A 16,096-nucleotide genomic window follows, 5' to 3' on the forward strand; every position below is an offset into this window, starting at 1 on the left:
ACTTGATCATGAAATATTGATGGCAAAATGCCTACGGCCATGGTTGGAGTATAGAAGTTGAATCTCTGAATTTGTAATAATTTTCGGACCACATTCCAGACTTTGAATACAGCCCCTAGAATTTTAAAAAGTGTTCTTTTGTAATAACTCCTATCTAGTTTCTTAAACAGACAGTTCTTGACTTCTGAACCCAAAACCATCTGATAAATTGAAGGAGCCTCGGCCAAATTGCTGATGTCTTGTAAAGTCAGAATTATCTGCATATTCAATAGAAGGCAAGAATAATAATAGAGTGTAAAGTCAGGGACTGACCACCCCCCCTCTCTCTGGGAAGAGTCATGAGATGCATTGCTCTGCAGGGTTTCCCTGGAGCCTACAGGAACTTAGCACAGAGTGCTTGCAGATGTTGTAACTGGGTGCGGGATACCTCCAACGGTACTGACCTAAAGAAATACAACACCTTCGGGAGTATATTCATTTTAAGGATGTTAGCTCTACCCACCAAAGTGAGATGAAGGCATTCCCAACTATCTAGCGATTGCTTCACTTTGCGAGTAATATCCCCCCAGTTAATATCGACCAGATCTTTCAAGTTTTCTCGGATCTTAACTCCCAGACAAGTAACCTCCTTAACCACTCTGGGGTCGCTGGCCATGATCTGTTTAGTACACAGAATCTGGGTTTTAGATGTATTCAACTTATAGCCCGAAACCGTGCCAAACTCAGATGCTAGGCGTTCTACTTCAGATATAGCAGTATGAGGGACAGATGTTATAATGGCAATATCGTCCACGTATGTGAATACACGGAACTGGTTTTCCAGAACGCAAAAAGGTTTAATCTGAGTACTTCTCTCTAACATTGTTAAAAAAGGGTTAATATAAAGGGCAAACAGCAGGGAAGAGCAGGGACAACCCTGCCGTGTGCCTCTTGAAATTTTTATAGGGTCTGATACCAGACCCATAAAACAGATCCTAGCCGTGGCCGATTGATGTAATACTTTTACAGCTTGGATAAAACCCTGACCAAACCCCATCCACTGCATAACTCCCCAGAGGAAATCCTATGCCACACGACCAAACGCCTTCTCGGCGTCTAGTAGGATCAGCCCTAAATCCCTAGCCTCGAACTGTGCAATGTCAAAGAGCGTCACAATTCTGTTAATGTGATTCACAGTCCCTTAGCCGGGAATAAATCTGTGTTGTTTTTGGGAGACCATGGGCGAGATAACCTTTGCTAACCTATTCGCCAGGATTTTAGCATAAATCTTCCCATCAAAATTGATGATAGAGATCGGGCGATATGACCCTGGCAAATCCGGTGGCTTATCTTTTTTCCTAAAAATGACAATGTTGGCCTCGTCCCAAGATTGCGGTGCATTTCCCATTTGAGCGGCTTGGAGGACGGCCAAAAGAACTATTTTAATCTCCTGAAAAAAAGCCCTATACACCTCCGAAGGGAGCCTATCAGGGCCCGCTGCCTTACCAATCGCCATACAATTTATGGCTAGTTCTAACTCTGCCGTAGTAATAGGGCTATCTAAAATCTCTGCCTCCTCCTGACCGATTCGTTCCACCAGCTGTTGTATAGCTGAGTCCCCTGTATATACCCCTGTCTCTTTTCCCGAATAGAGATTTTCATAGAATTCAAAAAAGATCTGAACAATATCCTGTGGATCATAGATCATATCACCTGACTGGTTCTTCATACTAGCTATTCTGTAAGTGGCTTCCTTAGAGCGTAATCTGTTAGCCAGGCAGTGCCCGACCGCTTCTCCATACTCATAGCATTGCTTTGTGTATACTAGATATTTAGCAGCGATTTCCTTCCTCCAGGATACATTAATGTTAGCCCTACATCTAGCCACCTTAGTCTGTAGATCAATAATATCATTCTTGGCCCAAATCCCCTGTGCTAAGTTTTCTTCCACAGCCTTAATCTTAATTCTACTACACACAATGTACATCTACTCCAATCCACTCCAAAAAACAGTACTTAAAAACGTTTACATTTACAACGCCAATGGCTCTAACTCTTGCAAATGCAAGACCTATTGCATTGCAAATGCTTGTTTAACTAGTAGTCACTTTTGCAGAGTTGTGGAGAAAGGGGGCTGGGCCTCCAACCAACTCTCAGGAATTCCTCTGCCTAGGATTTACAGGAGGTACAAGGTCGGATTCTTGGCCCCCAAGGTCCCTCAGGAGTAAAGTGGACTTCATCCCCCAACCAGTAGTGTGCCAGGAGGCAATTTAGCAGAGTCATGTAGAAAGGGGGCCAACTACCCCTCCTATTACCTCCATTAAGTCCCTCAGAGCACGACTGCTAAGTTTTGTTAGCAGGTCACACCCCCTCCGCCCACCAATCTGCAAATCGCTCCCTGGCGTGTTCTTGGATGGGAATTGAAGTCCCCTATGCTGTGGGCATCCTTAGGGAGCAACTAGCCAACCTGTTACCTCCAGTAAGCCCCACATAGTGGGACTGGAGAGAGAGGTTCCGGCATAGAGGGCGATTCCATAGTCAAGTTGACTGATGATAAGGGCTTGAGTGACAGTTTTTCTGGTGTCAGTTGGGCTCCATCTGAAGACTCTCACTGAACAATGTCATCAGTGATGTCATTTGAGATGTCATCAATGATGTCATCAGTAACATCACTGACCAAATCATGAGTGATGCATTATTTGTGGTCATAAGCAGTGCATTGTAGGGGCGTAAATTAAAGACAGTTAGCTCAGTGAACTGTAACTGCTGAATTTTAATGGCTTTGTATAAGTGAAATGTGTGCCTAACTATAACGTTCCTGTAACCTTTGGTTTTTTTCGGTGAATTTCTAAGATAATTTTATGCTGTTTTCTATCTTTAACCATCCAACTTTGACAGTAAGCATGTGAGTGAGTGCATGAGTGTCTGAGGAGGTCAGTGAAAGGGTGCATGAGTATCTGAGTGGGTCTATGAGTGAGTACATGAATCTCTGAGTGGGTCTGTGAGTGTCTGCAAAAGTCTCTGAGTAGGTCTGTGACTGAGGGTGTGAGTCTCTCAGTGGGTCTATGAGTGGGTGCGTGAGTCTCTGGGTGTGTGAGTGGGTGCATGAGTGTCTAAGTAGGTCAGTGAGTGAGTGCATGAGTGTCTGAGTGGGTCTCTGAGTGGCTGCATGAGTCTCTGAGTGGGTCTGAGAGAGAGTGCACAAGTCTCTGAGTGGGTCTGTGAGTGGGTGCACGAGATACTGAGTAGGTCTGTGAGTGGATCTGTGAATGTCTGAGTGCTCTCTGTTTTGACCTCTTCTGCTCTGTTTTGCCTTTTGTTTTCTGCCAGCAGTTCTGCCTTTCCTGCTCAGATTTCTTGCCTCTGTTTTACATTCTCCTGCTCTGTTTTGCCCTTCCTGTTCATTTTTATACCCTCTGTTTTGCTAGTTTTCCTGTAGTCTGTTTTGCCTTTCCTGATTGTTTTACTGCCCTCTGTTTTGCCTTTTCTGCACTTTTTTCTTTCCTCTGTTTTGCCTTTCCTGCTCCTTTTTCTGCCCTTTGCTTTCCCTTATTTTTGTTTTCTTCTCCCTCTAAAGTTATGCAGGGGTGATTCCGTAATTTCAATGGAGTGAGGGGGCCACGCGGCCCCCTTCTGCAGGCTGATTCTGGCCCCGGTGATGCCATCCCCCGGGACCCACCATAATTCAATATAGGGGGAGGCCAAATTTAATGGGGAGTAGGGCTGCATATCCCCCCTCCCCGGGGATTCTGTCCCCCGTGGCCTGGCTTTGTTTACCTATGTGCCCTGGAGGCTACCCAGGGTGCTCAGTGTGCTATGGGACCATGGGGTGCGCCTAAAGCCTCTGCGATCCCAGCTGGCTCCCTGCCTCCTGAGGGAAATGCTGGAAATGCAGCTCCCTGTGTGCAAGAGCAATAATGTAATCTCTTTCCTTGCCCACGTGTATGTGGCCCGGAAACAAGATTCAACCTTTGCTTCCAGCGGGCAGGAGCACTTTGACAGCTTCCGCCCACTGGAACCGGAGTGTTTTTGCTTGGAAGGGGCTGTCAGCTCCCTCCAAGCAAACAGCTATGTCCTAGGGGTGTGCACCCCGGGACATAGCAGGAGCCGGCCCTAGAGGTGGCAGTCCTCAGGTCCATAAGTGGCTCCAGGAGGTGACCCACATGGCCCCCTTCTTTACTTTTCAAGAGCCCTGGGGAGGTGGTGGTCTCTGTATATAGCTTGGTAGGGAGGCTGCATGACCCCCCTTCCACTTTTTAAAGTTGTTTGTCCCAGAGAGGTGGTGGTCTCCAGGGTCTCCAGAGCCCGGTGGGGTTGATGAGGCCCCTAATTACTATCAATTTAACCCCAGGGAGGTGGTGGTCCCTGGGGCCATTTATGGACTGAGTTGCTTGGCCTCCCTCCCACTTTTTAAAGTTATTTACCCCAGGGAGGTGGGTGTTCAGAGGACCTGGAGGTCCCCAAGGCCCCCAATTAATATTTAGTCCCAGGAAGGTGGTGGTCCCCAGGGCGCAGGAGGGGTCCATGAGGCAGCACCCATTTCTTTCTATTTAGCATCAGGGAGGTCGTGGTGCAACCCCTGTATTTTTCTTTTTACTATAGGGAGATGGTGGTCGTAAGGGGGTCTGCTTGACCCTCAGCACAATTTTTTTAATTTAAGCCCAAAGCCTAGGGATGTCCACATGGCCCCCCACAATAATAAAAAAATAAGCCCTAAGAAGGTGGCGCTCCCCGGGGCATAAAAATGCCCAAGGATGGTGGCCCTGTGTGCCCACCTCCTTTAGTTTTTTACATGTGGGCACTGCAGGAGACTGCTCTTGTATTTCTTTTTTCATTTTTGCTGCAAATTCGTCACAATTTTGCAGCAAATGTTTTATAAAAAAGTGCTTTTTTGCCTTGGTGGAGTCCCTCAGGGTATTCCTACCCTGCCATCTTTTCTTTTACTGCATATGTTTAGTGGGATTCGGCTGAAGCCGAGTCCTGAGATGGCTGCCAACACTTCTTGGTTGAAGTGTTGGCAGCCAATCAAAGCTAAGCAGATCTCTGCACAAGCTTGTCAGTATTCACGAAGACATTGCGATCGTAGATATAAAAATCCTAAATTCCTTTAATATCTCACAAACTAGTGAAGCAATTTACACCAAATAACAAAAAGCACAATCCATTGACTGAAAGCTAGCTTTCTGCCAAATTTGGTGTAATTAATTCAGCAGTTTGGGCTGCAGGCGTGTCTAAATGAATTAACATGGGAAACACACTTTTTTTATCCACCTTTTACTCGACTTCATGGATCGCCCTGAAACTCTCCCTGCACAGCGAGGTTCAGGGCACTTTTTGGAGAAAATGTTGTGAAGATTCAGGAAACAACGTCAAAGATATAGGCAAGTCAAAAAAGCTTTTTTTATGTAAACACGGTCCTAACTATACCTACCTATTGGTGAACACCAGTAGGAAATATATATATAATTGCATTTACCAGTAGGTAGTTATATTTAGGACCTAGTTTCCATAGGAAAATAATTATTGACTTGGCTATAATTTAGGCATCGTTTAACCAATCTGCACGAAACTTTGCCAGAAAAGTGTCACGTGGCTACTGTTGATTGGGAAAGTTTGGGTATGATCTGTGCAGTGGGCACTGGGAATTTAGGGCACAAAATAAGGTTGCGTTAATAAGTCCCAGAGGAACATTTATTCACCTCTACAGCCTGAGCCACTGAACGGTAGGGAGGTAGATGTCAGTTCAAGGAAGTTACTTTTGCTTATTTGATGTAAATCTGTTCAGTAGTTTTTGAGAAACGCAAGTTTAAAATTATAGTGATATCTCTGGCCACGGTTATTTCGCTGAGGTTTCGCGAAGAATTGCAGATGCATGTGCCAAGTGGAATGCTCTGATTGGTTGGTTGCAACATGAATAGAAAGTTGTGGGGAATAGTTCTCCAGGCTGAAAATCTGTGTGAAAGCCCACATAAGGGGTCAGGGTGGAGATACTCTTACCCCACGGTTGAGAAATGGAGGTGCTAGTGACAAAAGGTATGTATCCAATTTTTTTTTTTTAATTGCGCACGAACTTCACGTCCACATAAGGACTGCCAGTGCTGCCCCCGGGTGTGCCATCATGGGGATGTAGCAACTATCGCCGTCATCATGAATATTGGTGAAAATATTACAAAAATATATCAGTGAATCATTAATACACATTATATTATTTTGAGATTCTGATAAATGTTTTTATAGAGTCATTTGTGTAGTGAGTTATCCACAGTGATGGCTAGAATTAACTATATATTTATAATTTTTTTATGTGGTGGGTCTTGAAATCCTGCTTTTGCTCTCCGCTTTTGCGAGCTACCAGCGTGGATCGTATTTACTGATGTCATCGCGATATCCGGAGTCACCGTCAAAAAGGAAAAAAGGTTTTAGAGATGGTTTGAAGTGTACATTAATAAACCTTTAGTGTGTAGAATACTGTAATGTGTGTGCATATATGTGATTTCACTTTATGGGAAAGGCACGATCGTCACGGTTAACGGCATTATCGCGACGTCCGAATAACCGCGAAAATGGAACATATGTCTGAAAGATAGTTTTTGAAGAAACTTAGTACAAAAATATGAGTTTAAACATGCTTTGAAAGAAGTATGTATAGTGTAATGTGTGGAAGACAATGTTCAGGATGTATTTTATTAGATATTATTTTTGGATGTGTTGGTGGCCATTAAATGTCTGCTTTTGTTTTCTGTTTTCGCGGAGTGGCCATGGGGTTCGGGATGTCGACGAGATGATCCCCAAAAAGTAAAGAGAAAAAAAACTTCAGAAAAACACTTGTGTTGGTTGTATGTATATGGCTGCTACACATAAGACTGGATGCAGAGTTTCAAGTTACTTAGAAACACCCTCTTGCCTTCATCTGTAAAGTGCACTCCATCATTTCTATAAATCACATGCATGTCAATTGCTGGTTGTTGTTAAAGATACAGCACATGCGATGGTCTGTGAGCCATGGAGAAACAGTTTTATTAACATGTCTTCTGACTTTGTCGATCTGTGGATAGAATTGATTTGGCCACTTCCATTTCTGTCTTTGGCATTTATCAGAGTACATCATGGCAGTGTGTGTGAAAAGCGACATCAGTTCTGCAAAGTTTTCTTTCATTAGGATTTCAAGCATTAAATCATCAATGTGCCTAGGTCATTGCCACCACAGTACGCAATCATGAGGCGAGGAGCTTGGGAATCCACAATGGATTTAGCCAAAAAACATGAACTGAACAAACTTTAACCCTCTCTGGCCAAACCAAATAATATGTACATTTAGCAAGCCCAAGTATCTCTCAGTACCTCTCTTTTTTGCAGCTTCCTTAGCCCAATAGATGTAGCTGTACCCAACAATCCATACTATAAGCATTTTGAAGTGAAGGAGCAATAGTAGTCAGGAGAAGGCTGGAGCTGAATGAAGTAGTTTTTCAGAGAAAAATCAATTAAAATGGTAGTGTTTCTTTTACCAAAACTATATATACATATGTCATTGGATGCTGTCAGCTTGAAAGTTAATAAAGTTGGGTAGTGTGTTGGATGGCTCAGAAAGAAGTCTTATTATTGGCTGTTGTTTAAAAAAGAATTGTAATACAGACAAAGAAATGTTTTTGCATCTGTGGAGTAAAGCACACCTGCTGTATATTATTTGAAAGCAGAATGTTCTTTCTAGAATATGCTGTGAACTTTTGACCTACTGGTTCCACTGGGTTTCTAGCTACACTGAGCTAAGACTGCATTGGGGGACAAGGGTGTTAAAGAGACAGAACATTTATTTGAAAAGTTGAGGAGTGATAGCAAGTTTTAATTTCCAACTCAGGACTATGTAATAAACTGCTGTGTAGTATTTAAAGTAAAACAAAAATGAAGCTAGATATGGATTTGAGCTCCTATTTGTTTCACGATTATTCCACAATGATTGTGAAAACATCAGAAAAATGTAGGGCCAGGAACCTCATTTTGAAAGAGAGGGAAAGGGCTAACAGATGCCAACCATTCAGATGCATTAGTCTAAAATTAAAGACATGATTTCATTTCTCATGATGATACAGTGAAAAGTTGAAGTGGTTGCCATTTTAGACTTGCTTTGTATGAGAGTGGGGTACAAATCTTGTGCTTAGTTTTTACAAATCTTAACAGTCTCCAAACTATACAGAAAGAGCACAAAACAACAATATAATCTACAAACTGAATTCATTGGTATGTATATAACTTTGTAATTATTTTGAAAATGTACATTGGAAATGAAGATGTATATGAGAGTTTGATTAAAAGGAGTATCACATTGATGAAAAAAATAAATGAGTTGAACTGTATCTATTAGAGAGTATTTGTTTAAGATGTTAGTGTTGAATGTTTTGGGAAGTAAGAGAAAAATGAATTGCCAGTAGGAGAAGCCATAGGGCCTCCCATGCATTGCTTTTTAATAAAGAATGTGTGTGCCCCAAGGAGGTGGCAGTACCCGGTGCTATGGGAGGCTGAACTGGCCCCCCGCATTCCTAATGTTAAGTGCGCCTGGGAGGTGACAGTCTCCGAAGTGGCAGGGAAGCTGCAAGGCTCTCCTGCATATAATTAAGTGACTGCCCCAGGGAGGAGGTGGACCCGGGACTTTGAATAGCTCGAGGTGTGGAGGGGGGCCTATATGCCCACTCCTATATTTTCATAATGCCCCAGGGACCTGGCCCACCCAGGGGCAGGTAACAAAGCATAACTCCTGCCAAAAATAGAAAAAAAGTATTTTTGGCCCTGGGGAATTTTGCTTGTGACTCGGTTCAACCGAGTTACAAGATGGCTGCCAACACTTCCTGGTTCGAAGTGTTGGAAGCCAATCAGATCTCAGGCAAGAGATCAGGAGGGGTCATGGATCCACCGCGGCCTCCATTCAATATCTGAAAAATCTTTAAGTTTCTCAGCAATTACTGAGATGGATTTACACAATTGAACAAAAAGAGTGCTTTCTGGAGCAAGAGTCACCTTTCTGTCAAATTTGGTGCAATCCTGTTTAGCAGTTCGAGCTGTTGCTGTGTCTAAAGTTTGATTTGGAAATTAACATGAAGAAAAAGCATTTTATACCCCCTCTATTTCTCGGCCCCCGCTTGACGGATCACTACAATATTTTTAACACAGCCGCTGAAGTGAGTCAAACTAGTTTTTAAGATTTCAGATAGATTCGCCAAACAACGCCAAATTTATTGGCAAATGAAAAAACACTCTTCCTATATAAACTGCATCATAACTATTACTACCTAATGGCGACCGCCAGTAGAAGTTGAATGTACGTATATATATATATATATATATATATATATATATATATATATATATATATATATATATATATATATATATATATATATGCATATTACCTACTGGCGGTCGCCAGTAGGTAGTTATAGTTAGGACCACGTTTCCATAGGAAATCCGCAACATTCTATTTTGAATAACTTTGGCGCCGATCGACGAATCCTCGCGAATTTTTCAAAATAGGTGGGGCGCTACGCTCCGCTCCTACCCTGAAAGTCTCGGGGGGATTCGTCAAGCGGGGGCTGAGATAAAAGGGGGGTCCCAAAACGCATTTTTCCCATGCATTTTTCCATAGGACCTTTAGACAGGGCTACAGCCCGAACGGCTGAACAGAATTACTAGAAATTTGGCAGAGAGGTAGTCCTCAGGTCAAGGAAGTGCCTTTTGTAGGTTTGGTGTAAATCTGTTCAGTAGATTCTGAGAAAATAGCCTTTAAATCAATATATATATCTGAGCCAGCTTACGGTGCGCTTACGGTACGCTTACCGTACGCGTACGGTGGCGTGCGCGAGCGCGATTCTGATTGGCTCTTAGATCTAAGTAAACATTCGAATCGGCCGAAACCAGGAAGCGGCGGCCGCCATTTTCTCTCTCGCACTGAGAGTGATTTTTAAAATATAAAGCCCAAAAACATGTAAAGGGGCTGTTTAGACAGCTCCCACACACATAGCCATGTTGAGGGAGTCCCCAAAGATCCCCCAAGGACAAAAACGGAATTTTTATTTTTTCGGTAATTTCGCCGATTACGCTTACCGTACCCGTACGGTAAAAGATTTAAAAAAAAAAAAAATTATCCACACTCTCTCTACCCCGTGTGTAATTGGTGCCCGAAGGGCACCAATTGTGCATGGCTTATTACACCTGAGATAAACTAAAATATTTTAAAAAAAAATAATAAAAAAAAAAATTATCCACACTCTCTCCACCCTGTGTGCAAATGGTGCCCGAAGGGCACCATTTGTGCATGGCTTATGAAATATACGAAAAATTAAAATATTACCTTTCAAAACGAAGTGCATCATATGTCCACCATGTGCGCACGGTGCGCGAAGCGCATTGTGCGTACATGGCCCATCTAGCGTAACGTGGGCACGTGGGCACGCGGTGCGCACGGAACGAACTGCATTAAGTGGGCGCGCACGCCACGAATGGCGTAAAGTAACTTAGCATTTAAAAAACCGTACAAATTCACTGAAAAAACCATAGGTTTCACACACGTTATAGTTAGGAATTAGCATTTAAAAAACCTTGCAAATTCACTGAAAAAACCATAGGTTTCACACATGTTATAGTTAGCGGAAATTTTACTGATAAAAAACCAATGAAATTCCCCCGTTATAGTTAGTGCAGGCAACTATAACTCACGCGACCGCAATCTTCTGCTGATGGCATATGTGTCTTTATGAAAAAAAAATATTTGTAATATATATATAGCTAAAAATGTATGGAAGAAGACATGGGCAAATAAGTGTCTAAATACAGTATTAGCATCAGCAGAGGATTGCGGTCGCGTGAGTTATAGTTGCCTGCACTAACTATAACGGGGGAATTTCATTGGTTTTTTATCAGTAAAATTTCCGCTAACTATAACATGTGTGAAACCTATGGTTTTTTCAGTGAATATATATATATATATATATATATATATATATATATATATATATATATATATATATATATATATATATATATATATATATATATATATATATATATATATGCATATATATAAAAAGGCTTTATACTCACCTGTGAAATACTTACATTTTCGTGAAAAGGCATCATCATTGTAAAGGTTTGTGTGGTAAAGGCATGTATGGTAAAGAGGCATGATTGTAAAGCTTGCATTTTCAAAGACTGCATGGCAATGGCATGCGTGGTTCGATCATACTAATTACAAATGTCTTAAACGGGGTGTCACTTTCGTAAAGATAGCCTTTTCCTGCCCTCAGTAAATAAATAAAGTGCACACATCAGATAGACAGCATAGTCACAGCTGGACTTACTGCAAAAGAAGTATTGAAAAAAGATCCTTCTCATAGACTAATGCGACATCCCTGGTATTACTATTTCACCTAGAGAGATGGTAATCCTTCAGTGGTGACCTACAGTACATAGCCTACCAATTGCTTCTTCAGAAGCGGGTAGAGCGAGAAGATTCTGCATTGCTTCCCCACATCTGCAGTAGCATCCTCTACTGCAGGGATGGCCAGGGAGAGGATTCTACTGCAGAGAGTAGAGTAGTTCCCTTGAAGGAACTCGTAGGCACAATAAATCTGATAGACACCAGTCAAACAATCTCACTTACATACACTCTCAGGTATATCTTCATGGTAACTCCTCTAATCCATCATCCACATCAGTTGTCACTCATACCTACAGTACACTTCTCTTTAAAGTGTGTAAGATACTTGGGATTTATTATTTATTTACTCTCACAAATGTGGAAGTAGTAATACTGTCATGTATGTGTACTTCAGAAAATGTTAAAATCAATCTCACCTTCGGTATGAAATAGCCTTTGAATGTGGTATCCACTGTTGTCTCCCGAGGCAAACTTAAAGGCAGAATGTTGCCAAATCTCTGAACCTCATGGATCACAGCATTTGTGTATGGCATGAGCTTCCGATGTCCAATATTAGGCTGTCCTGAGCCTATCAATGTTTCAATCTCTTCTTGGACCTTTCCTGAACAAATGTAACAAATGTGTAATCTGTCCATTAGTTAGAATGTTATCACAAATTGAATGAATTTTTATAGTTCATATTCCGGGTAAATAAGAACATAAATGTTTGAAGTGATTATTGTCAAACTTTCAGATTATGAAAATGATACTATCACTCAATGGCTGAAAATAGACTCACAAACACAGTTCATATAATCAATGATATTCTGAGGAGGGTCACTACACGGTGAGAACACTGCATGGCTGGACAGACAATGGAATGGGAGTCCCTATTTGAAGGAGGCCAACTACGAGCATATGAGCTACTAGTAGACGAATACAATCTTCCCCCTGGACAGTTCCTCCTACACCGACGACTCCTGACTAGTAGCCGCCCATACTGGGACCCACAAGCTGTTGAACCACCGACGCATCCAGTCATACACACTATACTGCACATGGGGGCGGGCAGGCACCTCGTCACATGGCTTTACAAAGCGGTCCAAGAACTAACACTCAAGCCACTGATCTCCCTGAGTCAAGTATGGGAGGACGACATTAATAGGTCACGGCATGACAAAGAGTAGGCACAAGCCCTGGGGTACCCCAAAAAAGTCTCCAGAAAAGCACGCTTCAAAAATATCAAATTCAACATTTTACACCGAGCATATTTAACACCACAGCGCTTACAGAGTTATTACCCAGACACCCAATTTGCATGCCCCAGATGCCAGGCCCCTGCAGCAGACTTTCAGCACATGTTCGGGATGTGTCCCACACTGCAACACTATTGGTCCACGATACCCTCAGATTAATCGGCACTATCCCAGGGATCGACACATGGGAGGCGTGCACGCTGGGAGTGTTTCTGAGGCGAAAAATAGATGAGATACAGCTACGCTTCGCGTCCCTGTTATTACTCCTAGCAATGCGAGCCATAGCCATGCATTGGAGAACTCCAGGAGGACCCCCGGTGGAAGCTTGGGCCGGAGCCATTAAAAAATGGTGCTTGGCAGAAGAAGATGAGATCCAGGAAGAGGAAACAAAGGGCACCCGTAAGTACCACATATCTATGGAATGGGCGCAAATCCTATACCAGATCGCCCAGCACACCACACGTGTAGAACTCTCAGAGACCACTAATATCCAACTGACGTCTGTCATGCCAACCCTGCCAGCCAGCAAATCTGCTGTGCGAGCACGCCTGTCCATGGAAGACACTTCCCCAGGACCCACGCCACCAGATACAGCCCATGAACCCATGATGTAAATTAGGCTATTCCCCAAACCCCCCTCGCACCACAGCTTAATGGTTACTAGAACAACAACGCACGCTGCCATGGAGGACCTACTGACCCCTCCCATCTGCGCTCACTCCCCCCATCATCCTTCCCTACTGATCCCGCATTAATACCCCAGTTTAGCACCCAGATGTTTAGTTCTGGATACAATTCAGATACCTAACCACAACCAGAGAGGGACTGAGAACGCAGCCACACACTAGCACAGTAAGTTCATAATACTCATGATGACAGAGAATAGACTAAGCCCCGTCACTTCGTCTCAGCAGGCTAGGAAAACCCAGCATACCCCAGCCTCACATCATCACCCATGCACTATGTAGGACACACATTGACTCGTTAACGCAACTGCGAGAGACTGCAGCTATAAATGGACATCGGACTAGCCTATAATACCTTTGTATGCCTAAGTATGCATCTCAAGATTAAAGCCATTGCCGATGTTTAACTGTATTGAACATGTTAAAAATCAATAAAAAAATGTACAATAAAAAATCAATGATTTTCTGACATAATTTCCTGTATTCTTTTCTTCCCGTTTTCTCTATGTTCAAGAGCAGCGTAATTTGGTATCAACCAAAGTGCTTTTCTTTGTGACTTAACTAGGACTACAATCTGCAGCCAGATGCAACAGGACATGGAGAAACTCATAGTAATGTTGTTTCTCAAATCCCTTTGACAGTACACTGAAGCCATTATGTCACCCCACTGATCAAGTCTCACCACTATTAGACCCCAGATTCCATGTCCCACCAGTTGTTGGAGTAAAGGCCTGGCCGCCATTGTCGGCAGAACATGATTGTGATGAAGTAGTCAGTTTGTGGTTATGAATGTCATTTCACTGTGTGATGAGAATGACAACATTATAGGATGATCATTCATAGAGCTGTGAATATTTTCTCAAACTTATTTTTCACCAACCAATAATGACATCTAATGGTTTTTCTGACAGACATTAAATTTTACCAAAGCAACAACTGTGGTAACAAAAATAGCACACATACAAGATACATATTTGATAGATTGTCTACCCTTCCAGCAAAGTAGCTTATAGTGAGAACTTTTCATGCAAACCAGAGATAAGATGAAATTACAGCTAGCAATGGTAATGTGTGATAAGCAGAAGACCCTGACCAAATGTTAAATACATTATATGGTACACTTCAAAGCAGTCAGTATGCTAACAATGTATAATTGAGTCTTTTAAAGCAGAGCAACAAAAACTCAAAGACATTTTGTTACTGACTCCCACTTTGTTTGAAATTGATTTGTTTTTGCCAACTTGAAAGTCTCAGACTATGCTTTATGAAAATTAAAAAAAAAAAACTTGAGACATGTAAAATCCATTTAAATCATCAATGACTATGCTGAATACATTTAACACAATATTTACTGTGAAACACTGTTCAATGGAGAATCCATACAGTGTTGCTTTGATCACTGAAGCTACAGAGGCATAACATAAGCCCATGCTCCCACCCATTCAGGAGTACCCACCCCTTTAGGGAGCCTCCATATAGGCCGGGGTAGAAGAATATCTGTGAGATAAAGTAGTCTTGAGGGCCCCTCAACAGATTTTGTGGGTGCCCATCATTTTGTTTTATGCCACTGTAAGGCTATGTCTGGGAGACATAATACAGGATTTCCTTAACCCTTCTCTTGTGGATCACATGGTCATGGAAATGTAGATACACTGAAAGCCAGAACAGTAGAAAGAGGAAAGGTGAGGATTCCACAGCTCATGTGTCTTCCTTCCGCATATATTTGTGGTCTCACCCTATCTGACATGAAGATACAGTGGAAGATGACATAGATAGAATATAGGAGCTGCTAAATGGATTTTTCACAATAAAGACATTTCTGTTTAAGGAGCCTTGTTGGCCGCAATAGACTTCAAAGCCTGCCTAGTCAAGCCATGGTATGCATTAGAATCTTTTTAAATATCCTCATCTTTGGGTTGCACCAATTTAACTGGGATGGGCCTCTAACAATAATGGCTGACCTAGGTCTTCTTGACCATCATTCTTTCATTTTTATTTCTGTTCTTCTCTTTGTATTCTTGAAAATTCTGCCTCACAATTTGGAATGTTCTTATAGACATATAGGGACTGCAATTCGGTAGGGACTATCAACTGCGATAGCCCCTGTGAACAGCATTAATATGTTAAAGGTGTGCATATTTAATCTAAAGAAAATATGTATATTTTGCTTTAGCCCAAGACACATTAAAGTTTAATCCAAAAGTGATGTGATTTGCAATTCTAGGTAACTAAACTTTAGGAGTTATATTGAAACAGTTCAGTTTGCTTAATTCCAGTTCTGCACTTTTGCAAAAATTGGTTTGTGCTAATTTAATATCCTGTTTATGCCCATCTTAACAGTTCACTTTGATGTTTCTAAGGGCTTTGATCTAGTACTATGACTATAAACAGGTGTTTCAGGTACAAGGGTGGGTTTGGCAGGTAAGAAATGTCATCTGTCTGCTCTTTTGATTAGTGAACTCTTCTTGTTTTTTCCATCTTAAGTAATTGAGAAAGCCATCAATACCTAACTCACAGACCACCTAGAACTCCATCAAGTCCTAGACAGATCTCAATCAGTCTTTTGCACCAATCACAGCAAAGAGACAGCTCATATTGAGGCCACCAATAACAGCAGAAGCATCCTCGACAGAGGAGAAATGGCCGCACTGATCCTCCTCAAAGATACGGTCTTGAACATTTCACTTATCAGAAAGCTACAGCACTTTGGTACCTGTGGACCGGCTATCAAGTGGATATCCTCCTTCCTCACGGACAGAGCTTAACAAGTT

General features: G+C 42.2%; 1 protein-coding gene across 2 annotated transcripts in view; it reads right to left on the minus strand.

The window, feature by feature from the left end:
• LOC146816622 (cytochrome P450 2K4-like) overlaps nt 1-16,096 on the minus strand; it is a 312,169-nt gene that overhangs the window by 118,139 nt on the left and 177,934 nt on the right. For both annotated transcript variants that reach the window (XM_085610496.1, XM_085610497.1), the window contains exon 7: nt 11,821-12,005. In XM_085610496.1, coding sequence (XP_085466622.1) covers nt 11,821-12,005 — 185 coding nt within the window. The remainder of the gene's footprint in view (nt 1-11,820; nt 12,006-16,096) is intronic.

Source organism: Triturus cristatus, chromosome 6 (genome assembly GCF_964204655.1).
Source record: "Triturus cristatus chromosome 6, aTriCri1.1, whole genome shotgun sequence".
Lineage (NCBI taxonomy): Eukaryota > Metazoa > Chordata > Amphibia > Caudata > Salamandridae > Triturus > Triturus cristatus.